Raw genomic sequence first — 19,002 nt, forward strand, 5'->3', positions numbered from 1 at the left:
TATATATATATATATATATATATATATATATATATATATATATATATATATATATATATATATATATATATATATATATATATATATATAAGATTTTCAGACTTGCAGCCTATCATATTACTTATATTTGTGATCTAGATTTTATTTATTGTATTTTTAAGATTAATGTTTCATTATTACACATTATTTATGGACATCTATGGTTTGATTTCTTTGCATGTGTGGATTGGATGGGTTGTTAACGACAACTGGTGAGAATTTCATGTGAATAGCACCTTTAGAAATATATTTATTTAGAAAATTAGTGACGTGTTCAATACTTATTTCATATATATATAAACAGAGATCTGTGGGATGAGAAAGATTGGTTGTCCCGATAATTTATGAATTTATGGCCACAGTTCCTTGAAGTATAACCAGACTGGTAATCGGTTCCAAACTTCTGGTCTGTATGTTTCTGACACCTAGGACGAGGGGGAAAGGTGATGTACAAATTTGCTATTACAAGTTTTTATATAATTCTTATAAAACAGTTTTCTGCCATCACTATTGGAACACACATAGTATTTCTGTAAGGGTTGGCACCAGGCCAAGGCCCCTTCCGGCCACCAGAGGGAGGCCTCGAGTCAACCACGCTACTAATCAGGCTTGATGCCCAACAGCTGGGCTAGACCTTATATAAGCCCAGTGACCCAGTCACTCAGGTCTGGGTCTTTGCTAAAGTTTTGTGCCAAGCGCCTAGCTTCAGGTATTGAGGCCTTGTGCTACACCTCATTTCTTCCCTGTGAGGGTGTCAGTGTTTTTACACATGCTTTCCCCTCTCGAGTCTATCTCTCTACCAAGGTTTCTCTTAGCCATTCAAGTTTCTCCACCATTTTCTGGTTTTGTTTGGAAAGTTTTAGTTTGGTTTTCCTTAGTGCTTAGGGGTTGCCATTCCTGTGGCATCCTTTGTTCTCCCTTTTTTCCATACTTTGCGTAGTGTTTATTTTTCCTTTTGTTTTACCTGATCCAAGATCTAAATGTTCTGCACATGGGCCCACCATCATTAGAGCATGGTTGCTCACCCAGTAGGCTGTCAGTGTCATCACCTAGCTGACCGGGTTTGAGCCCACCTTACAATTTCAGCCTCATCCATGTGTCTCAGGATTGGTTTTAAAGAAAATAATTATGGAAAACTTTTTTTTTTTAACACGTCAGTGCAATACCTCAATCATATGATGTGTATAACATTTTGTGGACACAATCCGATAAAGCTTCAAAAGATGTAGTCTGATTGTGACCAAATTTGGCACATATTTACAACTTATTCCCTATTCTAGAATTTTCCTTATGGGAGTGCAATACTGGTGATTCTTGTAAAATTTATTTGAAGCTACCTGTCAATAGAACAAACATTAGCTATTGGAAGCATGATTTACATGATTTAATTGGCTATCTTATCGCCATTCCTGACATCTTAGCTCTAGTGTACTTAAAGTAAACAATGGGTAGGTAACCTAGCAGGTATTACAAACTGAAGTACATTTTTTGCAGGTTATCAAACATACCTTGAAGATATGCAAGCATTACAAGGAGACCTTTAAAACAGTTTACCACAAACATTTATTATTATTTTTGTTAGATTTCCCACAGCTTTTGCTGATTGATGTTGCTCCATCATCTGACCAAACCAGGGCCATAGGGATTAGACCAAGACTTTGTCAAGGATGCATGAAGTTCAAATGGTTGGTTGAGGTTGCTGAAAAATTCACCATGCAGTGGATTTGCCTTAATCTTCTCTGACACAATGTTCATTTTAACAAGTCTTCTGGGTAGGAATGTTTCCTCTTCTTTATAGGTATGTTTCCAGCATCAGAGGACAGTTACTTGGTCTTCACTTCCTTGGCCTTGTTAGTCAGACAGTTAGCTTTGCTGTCTTCATATGCCTTCACTAGTCTAGTCAACTTGTTTTAGGCAAGTTTGGTGCAATTTCTCAGGCCACCAATGGCACTGTTGATGGCAGACATTAGCTCAATTAGTCCATGACCCCATGATGTGGTCAAGGGTTTTCTGTTCCATCCTTTCAATGTCAAGTTTCAACCAACTGATGATACCATAGCTGTACATGGCAATTGGCACTGCCAGGCTGATTGTGGTGATCTAGTAGTACAGGTTCCGCTCCAACTTGGGTACAAGGTGGATGCAGTGATTACTCCTTGATGATCTTCTTCTTCATCTTGGAGTGTTGGATCTCATCATTCTCATCAACACCAGGGTACTTCCTATGGCTTGGTCAACACTCTTGATGTCTTTTAACAGTAAATACTGGCTCTTTGAGTTTGCCAATTTTGAACATGACCATGGCACATTTGTAGAGGCCAAACTCCATTTAGATGTTGTCACAGAACATCTTAACAATGGTGAGTGCTTATCTGAGCTGATACTTGTCCTTGGTGACAAATTTGATATTATACATGTACCACAGGTGGTCTATATGTATCACAGATGGTCTTCTGCTTGTTAACTGTTCAGCATATGGGAGTCTGTTCAGCATATGAGAGTAGGGCAGAAGAGCTAAACAACAAAAGTGGAGAGAGGAAGATGTCTCATTTGATTGCAATATTTTCCATCCTGAGTGATGAAGTGATAGAGGAGCAACTATGTCCTCCACAAACTGAATAATATTTTGGCTGACTCGATAGATGCACAGTGGTTCAGGAATCCAGGAATGTGGGACGCTGTGGAACGCTTTCTTGTATGCCTTAACATACCTATGGAGACAATCTCTTGGCCTTTTATCTTGCTCAATCTCTTAGCAGCCATGATATGCATAGAAGTGAGAATGGTGGTATGTAGATTACATACTACAATTGGTAATGCTATCATCTTTGGTGCATTATAACCAGGATTTTAATCCTATGAAACCTATGGAAGAGTCCCCCATTATAGCAATACACAATTGTATTGCTAAATGCACAATTGTGGTTAAAAAGAAAAGGGGTTAAAAGAAATAGTTATTAGCAACTGTTGGGAACCATCATAGCCCTCTACGTCCTCAGAGAATGCCTAATATATTCAAAAATTATATTTTAAACATAATCAGTTCTAATTTTATTTGATGTATTAATAATTTTATAATCAACATTTAAACAAATACAAATATAAGACAACAACTCTTTTAAACCTGTGAAGGGTTAAATGAAAGAAGCTCCTTTGTCTCCCTATCAGATGTTTGACACCTCTGCAGTTGCTGGAAAGACTGTTGGTGGTTGTGCTATAAATTTAGATGGTTGAGCAATGGTAATTCAATGAGACTAATATCAAATGTCAGTAATATTTACCAATCATATTTTCCCTAAAAGGATGGGTTTTGTTATTGCTAACATTATTACATGTTCTGCCCCCTTGGGGCCATGAATCCCAAACTAGCAAAAAAAAACCCCACCAAAAAACAACAACAACAACAACAACAAAACCTAGCCAGCTAGCTTGTTGGTCCATGATGGAAGTGAGTAATTTTACAGCTAGCGAAGAGAACATCATTACAAATTTATTATTTATTAACAATGTTTTTTTTTTTGTGGTGACAGGTTCCATTCACTGTCCATGATTCTGTCACTAATAGCTGCTTGGCTGTGTGTACGCTGTCACAATGTGAAGGCTTATATGAAAATTTGTTAGTTATGTGTATTAGTAGAGGGTGGCTCTTGTGTTTTGCACCATGGCCCATTGTCTCCATATTCTACCAAAGTGCACACAACACTTGTGTGATGAAGTGATTATATGTTAGGAGGATTTGCATTTTGCTTAAGAAATTAGTTGTTTTGCTTCCTTTGGAGCAGCGTCTTGGTTTTTTCAAGTTGGAATCATGATAGGTAATTTTGCAGTACTTTATGAGAGGACAGTAAGTTAGGCTGGTATTTTTTTCAGATGAAAAAAATATGGGGTGGGGGGGTCAGAGGGCCAAGGATTAAGGTTCACTACTTGTGAATTGGTAGGCAGGCATGTGCAGGTTCTGTAACAAATACTTTTTTCTTTTCTTTTCAGGAGGCTTTTACACCACATCCTCTCCTTCCAAATGTCCACCTCAGTATGAGGTAGACCAATCCACTGAGTGTTCTGCTACATTTACCAAGGATATGAACAAGACATTTGTATCTAGAGAAACTTACAACCCAGAATTTTTCCTTTACACTGAATAGGATTTTTTCTCAATTCTTGTTGTGTGTTTTGGTTCTTTTTGGTGTAAGGCTTAAAAAGTTGATTTAGAAATTTTTAGAAAGTTTTTCTTTAGAAAGTTTTTCACATGAGTAGAAATTAAACACTTTTCATTTGTTGAACAGGGCCAGTTGGGGCAGACAGGGCATTCAAGCCAGCTTCAGATATCAGACAACCTAGTAAAACTACGCCAAGCAAATTAATCAGGCATGCTTTCAAAATAAAAAAACTTATGTTGTAAGGTCCTATTACACAATTTGGTACCTAATGGAGCATGGTATTGTTCAATGACTGCCAATCCTGAAACTCCAACTAACTGTGAGAATGGAATCAGAAGTCATTGGGACATTAGTTAAGCAGGAATGCATAACTGTGTAGTGGGCTGCTACAGTATGAACCAAAACTGATAACAACTTCTCTATGACAACCAGATCAATCCATGGATTTGAAACTAAATCTAAGGAAAGTTTAAGACCTTGTCTTACCTTTTGTCCTTATCCTACTTTTGATCATTTCTGATGAATGAATGAAGACTGCTGACGGGATGTGTAGTGTCCATGTGTGAGTTCTGTACAATATATAGACCAGTTGAAACATTCCCCATTATTCATGAGGCCTCTTCCTCTTATGCCATCTTGGCCTTGTCCTCAACGTCTGCCCCGACCTCTTCTGCCCCTTTGATTTTCTGTGTGGTCTCCTTGATAGAAAGAGAGTTGTGCCTGTTGGAGCTTTTGCTGAGTCTTATCTTCTCTCTCTGTCGGCAGTCCTTTGTTCCTTTGTTCTCCCACCTGATGCAAGAAGCTTTGGCTTGTTTTCCTAATGGTGGTAAAAGTCTTTCAGCGAGACATATTTTGATACAGATATCTCATGCTGTGCGGTCTTCTGTATGGTCAGAGACTGCTTACTGCAGCCTATCCACAAATTCGTCTATGGGCTTGTAGCATCTTTGTTGTATGGCACTGACCTCACTGAGCCAGTCTGTAGTGACCGGGAAAGTTGCTTTTAAATAACAAATGAGGTCATCCCATCCATCATAGGGGTTGCCAGTTATGCTTTGAGTTTTGTCACTTCAGTTGCCTTTTAACTGGGGGGGGGGGGGGGTCATCATATTCAACAGACCACTTTTTTCACTGCACGTGGTGGGAAGCATGCAGTTACATTTTGCATAGTAGTAAAATGTGGAAAACAGGATAAACACAAGCAGTTGGTTGATGAAAATGAGCAGATATGCATATTATATGCCACATATCAGTCAGATTTCGAAGTGACTAAACCAGAGATGCTTTTGACTACCAAGTGTAAATATATGTGGTTCACATCTTGTCAGGATATAAGCCACATAGTACTGTCATGAATCGAGCAGGTGAAGTTGGGGTCTCAGACACAAGAGGGAGACAAGTGCAGTTTCAAAGTGTTTAATGAGAACAAAGGGTCCAAGGAAACAAACTCAAAAGAGTAGGGCATGCAGAAGCAAAAATGTTGAATATAGAAAAATTGGTCAGGTCAGCTGTAGAAGACTGTCAAACCCAATATTGTAATAATTACCCAATAATATAATAAACCCAAAAATGTTTGCCCTTAACTTGAATATTTAATAAAACTCAATAATATAATATTTTGCCTAATAATGTAATACAATGACAACCATTTTTAATAACATTTTTTATCAATAATGCAATGACTTTTTACATTATTGGGTTTGTACATTATTTATTACATTTTACATTATTGGGTTTGTACTGTTTTCATAATTTTTTTATATTCATGATATATTTTTTACAACACTTTGAGTGTTTTAGATGATTAATAAATTCTCAACAGAGTATTTGTAACATTGTCTTGAATGAGTAGAGTTTGGATGCAATTACAGTCAAATTTAATACACCAAGCAGTACTCACAAATGGAACAATTCAAGAGTCAGTCAATCAACAGTACCACCTAAAGGTCATAAGAAAAATATGACTTGGCTAAGATTGGCTGATTTGATCCAGCCACATGCTGTAGACAAGCAACAACCCTTTTTGAAACTTTGAATATTGTTATCTTGAATACAGTGCATGGCCTGTCAGACTGGGGTTAAATGTTAAAATGTGCTATACATTTTGTTTTTTATTCCTGTTGTCAGTAGTATGTTAATAGCGTTTTAAGTCTGGGGTAAGCTATTTTTGAACTACTTCATATAGTTAAGCATTTAAGAGCTGTAACAATTTGAACAGTCCAGCTGATGCTAATGAAAGCCACATTCCACACATTTTTCAGAGCTCCATTCCACAAAACATAAGCATTACTAAACGTTCCCGAATAGGTCTGCACTCTTTGCCCTGGTGAGTATATGGATTATGAATAGTGATCACTTTATCCATAACTTGATATCCATAGTGTGACAGTGGCAGCACACAGGGAGTGAGAGGCAGGGGGGTAGGGCAAAGGAGTCTTTATTCTCCATTATTCAATTTGGTCAATAAATAATAAAGAAAATGAAGGTAGCAAATGCATAGGCTTAGCAAGATGAAGATGATGAAGATGATGATGATGATGATGATGATGATGATGATGATGATGATGATGATGATGATGATGATGATGATGATGATGATGATGGCACGGCACTCTAAGGTCCACTAATGTGCAGCACCGACCTCGGGAACCTGTGGGCTTAAATATAGACAGGGGAAACAAGGAACAGGTGAGTATGATCAATAAATGGGTAATTGAGACCATGACAGGTGTTTTGTATGATTCTGTGCAGCAGTGGGCGTGTCCCTCCTGCTGGATGACCGGCCTACCATGACACATAACCTGATCAGAGATCTTTACTTTGGTTTTACTTTAGATTACTTTACGGAGTACTATTCAATTCTGGTCCCATGACCATGTGAGGTCATTTGAGTGCTGTGTGAACTATGATGCTATATGGTTGGGGTGGGTGCAGATGCTCAGCTTGGTCAGATGCTTCATAAGGCAAAGGAAAAGGACAAGAAACAATGTCCTGATCGGCACATGAATGATCACATGCATTGCTGATGGCTGTGCCTTTGTGTGTGTGTGTGTGTGTGTGTGTGTGTATGTGTGTCTGTGTGAGTGCTTGCCCTTTTGATCACTGCCTTATTATGAATACTTCTATGATTACATTTAGTATGTTCATATTATTATTATTATTATTATTATACAGTTTTGTTCACTAATGCCTTGCACTAATTTAATATGATTTAGCAGAGTATGTACAGAAGATGCCATGGACTATATACTGTAAAGACTAGCATCATCAACAAAACAAATTCTTTTATAAAGACAAATAATTTTGTCACTTAAAAGTATTCACAGCCAGTTAATTAAAGAACTTAGTAAGCTCTTAGTAAGGCTTGTAATAATCCTAGTAGTGGTTTATTGAGATACAGAATTCAAATGATAAGAAATAATGTAAATAGGTCAAAAGCAAATACATTGAATTATATGGAGAATTATGGGGCTTGTGCAAATACGGTGAATTATAGAATTGACAAGATCAGTCCATATTCATATTAAATAGCAGAAAAGTAGAATAATTTCCTACTGCAATATATTATTATTGCAAGGAATGCAGTACGTATCTAATGATAGAGCCAATGTTTGCACACAAAACTAAGATATGTCTTGTGAATTTCAGTACGAGGATTATCAATTAGAAGAATGCCTGAGGAATTAATGGGTTCAAAAATAAAGGAAGTACAGAAAGGGAGAGTGAGTTGACGTATGAGAAAGAGACAGATGAGGAGTAGACTGTAAAGTAGTGAAAAGACATCATTGATGAGCCTCCACAGACTCCCATCTTGTGACCCCCATCCACCCTGCTCTAAGGGTTTCCACAGCCAGCCTTTTTAGAGTAGCATGACTTGCTTCCACATACCACACTCTCTATAATGGCTGCCTATGACTATGACCTCATCTTACTGTTTTGTCTGCTTAATGTAATGTTCTCAGTGACCCAGTAGTCCTTCAATGCCACACTCCTTATGTGTTAACTATACATTTGATCAGTGATGTAGGTTTCATTTCAACTTTGGGTGGGGAGGGGGATGCAGCTGGTGGGGGGGGGGTACACTGCTCACACCACCCAACCTAACACATTATATGTGTAGTGTTAGCAGGAATTATTGGGTGGGGCACATGTCCACGACCCCCCCAAAAACTATGCCTACGCATTTGTTTAATTATCGCATTATATTGTAGGACAAGAAAATCTGCTTACAAATGTAAACAATTTTGGGGGTGAGGCTTTAAAAGCTACATATCATAAAATGCATATGATCAAAATATCTTCAGTGTTTTCAAATTAGCCTGCTGTAAATATGGTCAAAATGTTCATGGGCATGGCCTCAAAGACTTGTGAAGACTTATCATTAGGATATTCTTTATTCTTTTCTTTTTATTCTTTATCTGGAGAACTCCTTTTAAAACCCTAAATTAACTGACCTAGCTATAATACTCAAATGGTATGTATGTTGTTTGGAATAGGTTGTTTTGTTTAAAATAAAGAGGTCTATATGCCTTCAGTAATGGAACTGGGTACACCTGCTTTATGTGTAGGGTGGGGCTACGAGATTGGTCCTCCTGGTTTGGGGATATAGACAGTTATGAGACAGAAGTTGACAGACAAACATTTTGCATATATTTCTTTTGTAACCCTCTGAAGTCTAACATAGTGTAAGCATTGGGAAAAGGCACTGCGCATGTGATTGGTTGAACGGCCACTCACTGGGGCCTACAACAGGTACAAATGAAAGTTCACTCACTTCCAACAACCTTGAATCATATTTGCATTCCTCTATATTAGTATGTACCCTCCTGCATGTTAGGCTACAATACAGCTGAGCTGCCAGATGCCATCTGTAAAAAAAACTACTTAGCCATTTGAAGTTGTGAATGGAAATCCTACTTTAACTTATTTTTAATTCAGATGCCAAACTTAATCCAATCCAGTCTTAAATTAGTGCCTATTGCTAATGATGTTAGAAGCTTTTTAATATAAAGTTCTTAGTGATTAACTGAAACTTGCTTAAAATGCTTCTCTGGGCATGGGAGGAGCTCCCTTTCAAAATAGTGCATTATTTCAGAGTAGAGCACAGACTCTGGGTGATTAAGGAGACTGAGTCTCATTTAAAGAAGCTTTGGCACACCTTGAGTTAGGCTGTGCTTCGAGGGCTGAGGGTAGGGCATTGCAGTCTTGTTGGGTGGGGGCATACAATGAGGACGGCATTTGTAGTTCTGGGTTTGGCCCTTTCTTCAGTTGTAATCGCAAGTGAGTATATATATATATATATTCATTTATTCAACATACAAAGATTCGTGTAGGTTGTTCACACAAAAGTCAACTGCATGCTGTGTTACCAGAACAGAGGTCTAGTTATACATACATCATTTTTAATTTCAACTGCACTTCATAGGCATTTGCAAATAAAACAATGTAGAATTTTTTATTACAATAGGGCTTTTTAGTTCAGATATGCAAGAGTTGACCACAAACTCAACTGTTATGTCACTAATCCTTTTTTTTGTATTTATTTATTTATTTATTTGTTTATCCATATTATAATCAATCAAAGTAGAGCAATACAAATGTCAATGCAAATATTCATATGCTGTCCAGTCCAGTAGGTTATATACCCTTGGTATACACATATATCATGCAGATGTGCTGCCTTGATGTCCTAGCACAAGAGGGATTTTCTTCATTCCTAAAATTGGGATTATGACCCTTTGTGCACAGATGAGAATCACATGAAAAGGATTGGGAGGGATAGAGGGATGCATGACTCCCACTGCCTGGAACACCACTCATGATTGCCTTCATCTCCTTGTATTAGCAGGAATTTAAGAAAAGTTTTCCTCATGGCCATAAAATGTGTCTGTCCTGTTTACTGCAAAATTTGGGAAAAATTTATACCAGACATAACTGACACTTTCATCAGTAATAACTTTACATTTTGAGTCTTCATTTTCTGGTCTCTCAAGATTTGTGTTGTAAAAATGACCTAAATCTTGATACTAAGCTAAATACATCTAGTTATCTGTCTCAGAATTTAGGAAGGCTGAATTAACAAATGAATACCATCACAAAAGGAGGGTCATGAATCACTAGTGGGTTAGAATATTTTGTAATGGCAGAATTGTATAATTGAAACACAATAAATATTTGTTTTACCACTAGATGGTAGTGAAGATTGCTAATGTGTCAGTATTCTAATTTCTTACTAAGTCTTTTCTTTGCTCTTTTAGGGTCCAAATCCCAATTTATGCGATATCGGTCATGGAATACACGCATGTACCCAGTATGGAGAGATGGTGACCCCAGATACAGGGACTGCTGGAATGGTACTCGATCATGAATAATTTATATATAGAAATTTATACTGTGGACAATAACAGACAGTACATTTCCAGTTCAGAATTTGTACCCTCCTAGAACGCCTGCAAGAACATGCTGCTGACATTTTTATTATATTATGTTTAACCATTTTCAGGAAAGGACAGAAATGCATTTTTAATAAGCAAACGGTATTTGTGTCACTGCTTCTTCCAACCCTTTTCGTTAAAAAAAAGCTCATTTATTACCAAAAGCATTTTGTTTACATAGGTGGAGAAATAACATTTGACATCAGAAATGATGCACCCACCCTGACGGGAGCCAAAGCAACCTTCAATGTAGATGTTCATCCTCCTCAGAACCAGACGGTGCTGCCTGATGGACAAGTGGTGTGGGCACAAAACTGCACTGTTAATGGTTAGTACTCAGACAACATGCAATATAGACATAAACTGGCATTAGTCTTTCACTGTAGATTCACCCTGTGTGATGATGATCTGGGTAGAGTTTAATAGCTTAAAACTTAATATACAATTGATTGATATGTCTACAACATGCATTTTTTTATGAAATTGTGGGATTCTCGAGTATTCTAGATGTCCTTTTGATAGGTAGGTTAGGTGAGTCATTGTCTAATGACAAACACCTGTACATGCCACAAAACAAACCAGAACCTGTACATGAAGGGTTTTATTTTTTAATCCAGTGCCACTCTACTCTGTTGCCCAATATTAAACACTTTTATGCTGAGCTTTAATATCTTATATGCCTTATACTTACAATATCCTTGGATATTACAAAAATAGTAATCATAATATACTATAATATACTACTGTTTTTGGACAACTGAAAACTGACCTGCAAAATGCAGTGATTCCTGAACAAATTGTAAAGTCATATTATGTACTTTTAGGAACACAGTACACTAAGGGCCAGCCTGTGTACCCAGAACTCAACACAACACAAGAATGGACAGGTGTCTTTCCCGACGGCACATCCTTCACTTCAACATCCACCAGGAATCCACGTTTTGTTTTTGTGTGGAAGACTTGGGGTAAAGAAAGCATACTTATTACCTTAAATGTCCTTTGAATCATCCTTTTATATAATTGCAAAACCTTTGGCCCAACACCACACTGGGTAATAATATTGTATACTCAAGATGATTTTAAAGAAGCTGAATATTGTTAATATGCATAAACATTTTATGTACACTATATTCTAATGATGAAGTTTTTATGGAAATGTATTTATAAAAATAAACTTGCTAAATGCTAAACTATAAAGTGGTCTAAAATGGTATTAGTACTACTATCAATTAAAATAAATACTTTAGCTTCCAATGGAATGTGTTCAACAGTTTTAAAACAAACTGCACAAAACAGTTCTTCATTGTCCATGAGTAAAGTAATACATAGTAATTGTACCCATAGCATTTGAGCGTTCCATTTAAGACTCTTCACTCTTCCTTTCACTATTCTTCCTTTTCTCTCTTAGGACGATATTGGCAGGTAGCTGGTGGCCCCTCATCTTCCCTGACTATTGGCACAGACAATGTGCCTCTAGGCTCCTATACTATGGAGGTAGTCATCTACCACTACCGTGGAAGAAACAGGTTCATTCCTCTTGGATATGCATCCAGCCAGTTTTCAATCACAGGTAGGGGTTCTGAAATTATGGGTGAAAATATGTAGGAAAATGGGTTAAATAGCCAGCAACTAATCATTTCTTCTATCTCTCTTCAGATCAAATCCCCTTTTCAATGACTTTGTCCCAGTTTGGTGATCGCAACCAGGCAGATCAGAGTTTTATTCAGAATAAGCCAGTGTTATTTAGCATCAGTCTACATGACCCCAGCCAGTATCTCAGTGGGTCAGATGTCACCTTCAGCTGGGATTTCGGGGACAACAGTGGGACCCTCATCTCCCATGAACTCTTCGTTACTCACACTTATCTTGAAACTGGGTTCTTCAGGCCACAGGTAGTGTTGTCAGCAGCCATAACAAATGGATGTGACCCAAGTCCAACACCTGGAGATACCCCCAGTAGCCTTCCTCCAGTAGAAGTAGTAACCACAGGTATGTTTAAAATCTCACTAATTTAGGTCTCAGTCTGGATCGCATATGTGTGTGTGGTACCACAGACTCAACCTTGTGCCAATAACAAATGATATCCATTCCCAGCAATTTGATTAGTAAACGCAGTTCATTGTTTGTCATAGGAGACCTAACTGTGGTGCCGTCAGTAAATACTCCGGTTCTTGCTTCCACCGAGCAGCCTGAGCTTGTTCTAGTAGTTCCTGGCTCAGAGGCTCCAGCTGCTGCTAACATTCCTTTGCCAGCCTCTCCTCAGCCAGCTGTACCTGCACTAGAGGAAGAGATTGTTGTTTCTGTTGGTCCAGTGGCAGCAGAAGTAGAAGCAGATCTGGGTGGTGTTCAGGAAGTGGAGGTTGCTGAAGAAGACTTAACCGCTGTGGATGCTGATGGTGCTGCAGCTGGCGAAATGGTCACAGTTGCCATTGCAGGAGCAGATCAAGCAGCAGGCATCACAGATAATGAAGCATCTGCCTCTATTGCCCCTACTCTGGTGGAGACCACAGTGGAGACGACCAACACTGCCCTGCCAGAAACCCCAGTTGTGGACATTGAAGCACTTGCAGAAAACACCGGAGTGGTAGATGTCCCAGCTGCCACTGAAAATGCAGGAATAGAGGCACCTGCTGCTGACGCCACTGTTAACCTTATTGCCACTGATACTGTGGTTGTGGAAGTAGTGCCATCTGTGGTGCCAGCACTAGAGAGTGAGGTTGTGGAAACAGTAAATGAAGTCGCTCCAAATGAAGTCATAGTGGATGAGGCAGCAATTACTGAAACTACTGCAAGTGATGCTACTGCAGGTCAGCCTGTCTCACTCCTTCATTACTTACATCAAAAAAGGTTTGGTTCTCTAGTGATTTTCTTCTGCTCACTGAACCCCCAGCCATTCCAAATGAAATAGTCGCTGAAGTAGATGGAGCTGGCGAAGCAGCACAGGTTGCTCTGGTTATTACGAAACGTCAGGTTCCACAGATGCCTGCAGAGGGAAACTGTATGATTCATCGCTATGGATCCTTGTCCACCACTTTGAATATTGTTCGTGAGTATCAAATTATAAACATGCTTTTTTGCATTCTTATCTGAGATTTACTTTCAGGCCTGCCACAGATTGTTCTTTAAAGTGTCTTGAGACGGATTACACACAATTAACTTGACCCATATGATACCAGACATATTAAGAGGTCAATAATAATAAGTTTACTGCATTAATTATTCCATTCTTAATAAATAAATTCCTAGGCTAGTAAAACAACTCACTCAGATATGGTATGTATTTGGTGCCTACTGGCCAACTAATCTAGTGCGATGACCTTTAAAAAAAAGATTTTTTAAAATGTTCTGTCCTATTTAACTCCTATTCAGCTATTTGCATCAGTTAATAAAGCTTCTCTTAGTGAACAACTACTGTTTTGATGCAAGACATCCATTCTTGGATTGCAATATTAAAAGATTTGAAAAATTCTCAAAAGTCTAAAATGGTGTTATGAATAACTAAACCATTACACCAAGTTCACCTCAAGTTCTAATTAATTTTTTGAGTCTTTGTGAAAGTGCTTTAATGCATATCAAGATGGCATTGTCACTTCCTTATGATCCCAGATTTCCTGCCTACCAGATAAAAGCCCTTCCTTGTAGATGGTCCCAAAATTTCCTCCGTTTCTTAGTTTTTGCTGTTAAGTAAGCAGTTGTCAGTTAGCTACCTTCTGTTCTATCATATTAAAATATATATATAGGTATATCAATGGATGTATGAAATAAAACTCTGAAAAAGCTTAAACAGATCACAGTCTTACATAGTACATGTTTCATTTGTTAGATAAAAAAGCTTAATTGTGGTTGCTTTCTCAGAGGGAATTGAGAGTGTTGAGATTGTGGAGGTAAACAATGTTGCAGTGCTGGCCACAGAGATGGAGAATGCTGTAGATCTCACAGTCACCTGTCAGGGGAGGTCAGTAACATACTCAGATGATTAACTTTTTCCCATTCACCTTTAATATGTCAATCTGCACAAAATACAGTTTAAAGCATTTTTTCTTGTCTCTTCCTGTAACAGTCTATACTAAGTCTAAAAAAAAGATGGTTTTATTATTGACCATATTGGCCACAGCATTGATAATTTGTATATTAAATTTTGCCATCCCTCTTCAGCCTGCCAAATGAGGTGTGCACAGTGGTCTCTGATGCAGACTGTGCCAGGCCTGTGCAAACTGTTTGCAATAGCGTGACTCCAGCCCCTGAGTGTCAGATGATCCTTCGACAGTTCTTTAATGACTCTGGGACTTTCTGCATCAATGTGTCCCTAACCAATGATGTCAGTTTTGCTGTGACCAGTGCAAGAGTTAGTGTGACTGTAGGTAAGGGTCATGCAACAGCAAACATATTCGAGGTCAGAACTTATCTATTTGTGGAATATTTAAAATGACCATTGATCCTGCATCTGTCAGATAACCAAAACTCTAGCACGTATAGTTTGATATTGTTTGTTACTTCACTTGTCATTGTCAGATATAGAGCTATAGACACTTGTTTCGCACTTCTAGGTATCAGCATTGATCTCTGTATTATAACAATATTCTAATTCAATTGTATCTTGAAATGTAACTTACTGTACTGGCTAGAATACATTCTATGAGTAAATGACAAAGCACTTTTGTAAGTTACTCTGGATAAGAACATCTGCTAAATGTCAAAAATGTAAATATACAATGTAAGGTTGTAAATAGATTTGTAGGCAATATTATTCTATGAATATGTTTTTGTAATGTAGGTTCGAGTTCCTCCACTGCAGGCAAAGTTACTGCAGTACTTGGAGTACTTGTACTTGTCTGTACCATAGGTGCCATTGCTTTGACATACAGGTTAGTAGAGTAGAGCTGAGATGAAATAACTAAAATGTAACCAGCTTCTCATTTTAAAATACTTACAATTAATATTATAAATGTTATATGTTAAATGACTATCATATCAACCCTTAAAATATAATTTCACAAGGCGATTTAAGCAGTACCATCCCCTGACGGAGGATTCGACAGGCAGCTATTTGGAGAACTCCGGCAGGACATCTGTGCCCCTGCTCCTATGGAACCTGCTGAGTCAAGAGCCTGCTGGAGAAAGTCGTCCACTGCTTCAGGGAAGAGTGCTATGAGCTAAACTAGCACTAAACTTACTTAGAGTTAACTCAGTTAATTCTGCCACTCCACATGAGAAACATACATAACACAGACAACTATGACATCAGGTAGGTTACACCTAAAGAAATGGGTAAATAAGTCCTAGAAGCTTTGTATATCACCACAGAGGACCACAAAGTGCATTCAATACAATTTAAATTAAAAAAGCAATAACTGAATGGAGTACAGTTTTTTAAGCTTCTTTAAAGATAGTGATATTGACTTGAAATTAATTAAAGAATGCAGCCTTGTGTCTCAACCAGAGTTACTTAATAAACTGCATTAACAGCTTTGCTTTGTGTTTTAGGTAAATCGCTTATATAGTGTTACTGATATAGAACATGTATTGAACATTTATAGTTTACCTACGCTATGCTAGTTGATTAATTATGCTTTATGTATCCTGACAGAGTCACACTGAACAAGTCACAAAACACATAATAAACATATTTGGAGGGCAGCACTATTTTTGTTTCAAGTTTTTCTTAGCCCCACCTTAAATTGGATTAGGAATGTGAAATGAGCATGCCAACACAATGCTTTTTGGTTGCAGTCCTCTACAGGGACCCTGAAAGCCTTCATTCAAGTCATCATTGATTGATTAATACAATATGAATAATGGCACTTGAAATTATATTATTTTCTCTTCTTTTTATCCTACATTGTGTGGAATATAAATATTGCCTTTTTTGCCTAACTTATTCAAACCAGTCATTTGAAAACATATGTAGAAGTGGCTGAATACCATTTTCTGAAACTTGAGTGGACATGATCATTGATGGTTATAGTCATTTTGTTACCCTCATAGATAGTATTTGTAATACTGGGTTTTGGAGCTACACATTTGAAACATTAAAGTACATGCATGTTTATCTTCATCCTTGATTTTGGCATAAACACTTATGATTGAAAGCTGGTAGGATACTTATCCAAGGGGAATGTTTGTAGTAGATTAATACTTCTGTGTTATAGGAACTCAGATGCACAATATCTTGCCAACAGTGAGTGGAGCCATCATGAGCTACTTCACTGCTCATCCTAAAACAGGAGTGTAAACTCAGTTTGGGTGGAGGGCCACATTACACTGTCCAATGTTAAGTGGCCTGATAAGTAATAAAAAAAAAGCTGTTAGGTAATAATCAGTAATGCATCAACAGCTCTTAAATCTGTTTTCATTTCTCTAAAGCATACATTCTGAATGCACAAATTGAGCTTGTATCACATAGAAAACAGATTAACAGTTTGCAGTTCACTACCATGCCCCACCCCAATGCCAATATTAGTAACTCTGGGTTTAAAATATTTTTGACAATATCTAATAACCTGGCCATGAGTTTATTAATCTATTTTGCCCCCTATTGTTGCAACAGAGAATAACATGTTTCTCATTTAGAATGCCATTTAGAAGCTTATTATTCAGTTATACACACACACACACACACACACACACACACACACACACACACACACACAGGTGCATCTCAATAAATTAGAATATAAATTTAATTTATGTCAGTAATTTAATTAAAAAAGTAAAACTCGTATATTATATAGATTAATTACACATAGACTGATCTATTTCAAGTGTTTATTTCTTTTAATGTTGATGATTATGGCCTACAGCCAATGAAAACCCAAAGGTCAGTATCTCAGAAAATTTGAATATTATATAAGACCAATTAAAAAAATGATTTTTAATACATAAATGTTGGCCTACTGAAAAATATATACAGTACATGCACTCAATACTTGGTCGGGGCTCCTTTTGCATGAATTACTGCATTAATGTGTCGTGGCATGGAGGCAATCAGCCTGTGGCACTGTTGAGGTGTTATAGAAACCCAGGTTGCTTTGATAGCGGCCTTCAGCTCTTTTGCATTGTTGTGTCTGGTGACTCTCATCTTCCTCTTGGCAATACCCCATAGATTCTCTATGGGGTTTAGGTCAGGTGAGTTCGCTGGCCAATCAAACACAGTGATACTGTGGTTATTAAATTAGGTATTGGTACTTTTGGCAGTGTGGGCAGGTGCCAAGTCCTGCTGGAAAATCCGCATCCGCATCTCCATAAAGCTTGTCAGCAGAGGGAAGCATGAAGTGCTCTAAAATATCCTGGTAGATGGCTGCACTGACTTTGGACTTGATATAACACAGTGGACCAACACCAGCAGATGACATGGCTCCCCAAATGATCTCTGATTGTGGAAACTTCACAGTAGATCTCAAGCAGCTTGGATTGTGTGCCTCTCCACTCTTCCTCTAGACTCTGGGACCTTGATTTCCAAATGAAATGTAAAACTTTCATCTGAAAATACTTTGGACCACTGAACTACAGTCCAGTCTTTTTTCTCCTTGGCCCAGGTAAGACGCTTCTGACGTTGTCTATGGGTCATGAGTGGCTTGACACAAGGAATGCGACAGTTGTAGGCCACGTCTTGGATACGTCTGTGTGTGGTGGCTCTTGAAGCACTGACTCCAGCAGCAGTCCACTCTTTGTGAATCTTCCCCAAATTCTTGAATTGCCTTTTCTTGACCATCCTTTCAAGGCTTCAGTTATCCATGTTGCCTGTGCACTTTTTTCTACCACACTTTTTCCTTCCACTCAACTTTCCAGATTGGCAGAGGTCGAAAACGACTCTCTACCGACCGTGATGCTCACCACCTCATTCGAATGTCACTTAACAACCGTAAGATGACATCAAGTGACCTACAAAAAGAATGGCATGCAGCATCTGGGCTGAATTGCACAGCGAGGACGGTTCGAAACAGGCTTCTGGAGGCAGGGCTGAAGTCATGCAAAGCTAGAAAAAAAGCCCTTCATCAATGAGAAGCAAAGATTGAAGTTTGCGAAAGACCATAAGGATTGGACCGTAGAGGAGTGGAGTAAGGTCATCTTCTGAGTGCAATTTTCAGCTTTGCTCACCACCTGGTCATGTAATGGTTAGACGGAGACCTGGAGAGGCTTATAAACCAGAGTGTCTCGCACGCACTGTGAAATTTGGTTTAGGATCAGTGATGATCCGGGGGTGTTTCAGCAAGGCTGGAATCAGGCAGATTTATCTTTGTGAAGGACACATGAATGAAGCCACTTAGAAAACTGTGCTGGAAGAAAACTTGCTTCCTTCTGCTCTTACAATGTTCCCCAACTCTGATGATTGTTTTCAATAGGACAATGGTCCATGTCACAACCAGGTCAAT

At 38.2% G+C, this 19,002-nt stretch overlaps 1 protein-coding gene across 1 annotated transcript; it reads left to right on the forward strand.

Moving 5' to 3' along the window:
• The first annotated feature begins 9,421 nt into the window (after positions 1-9,421).
• On the forward strand, positions 9,422-15,782 carry pmela (premelanosome protein a). Its single transcript, XM_035520540.1, is given in 13 exon segments — positions 9,422-9,476; positions 10,454-10,549; positions 10,812-10,958; positions 11,455-11,595; positions 12,039-12,200; positions 12,287-12,694; positions 12,763-12,857; positions 12,990-13,437; positions 13,506-13,676; positions 14,486-14,585; positions 14,786-14,991; positions 15,405-15,495; positions 15,629-15,782. Coding segments are annotated over 13 exon segments (2,274 nt in total).
• Positions 15,783-19,002: the final 3,220 nt, after the last annotated feature.

Source organism: Electrophorus electricus, chromosome 20 (assembly GCF_013358815.1).
Source record: "Electrophorus electricus isolate fEleEle1 chromosome 20, fEleEle1.pri, whole genome shotgun sequence".
Classification (NCBI taxonomy): domain Eukaryota; kingdom Metazoa; phylum Chordata; class Actinopteri; order Gymnotiformes; family Gymnotidae; genus Electrophorus; species Electrophorus electricus.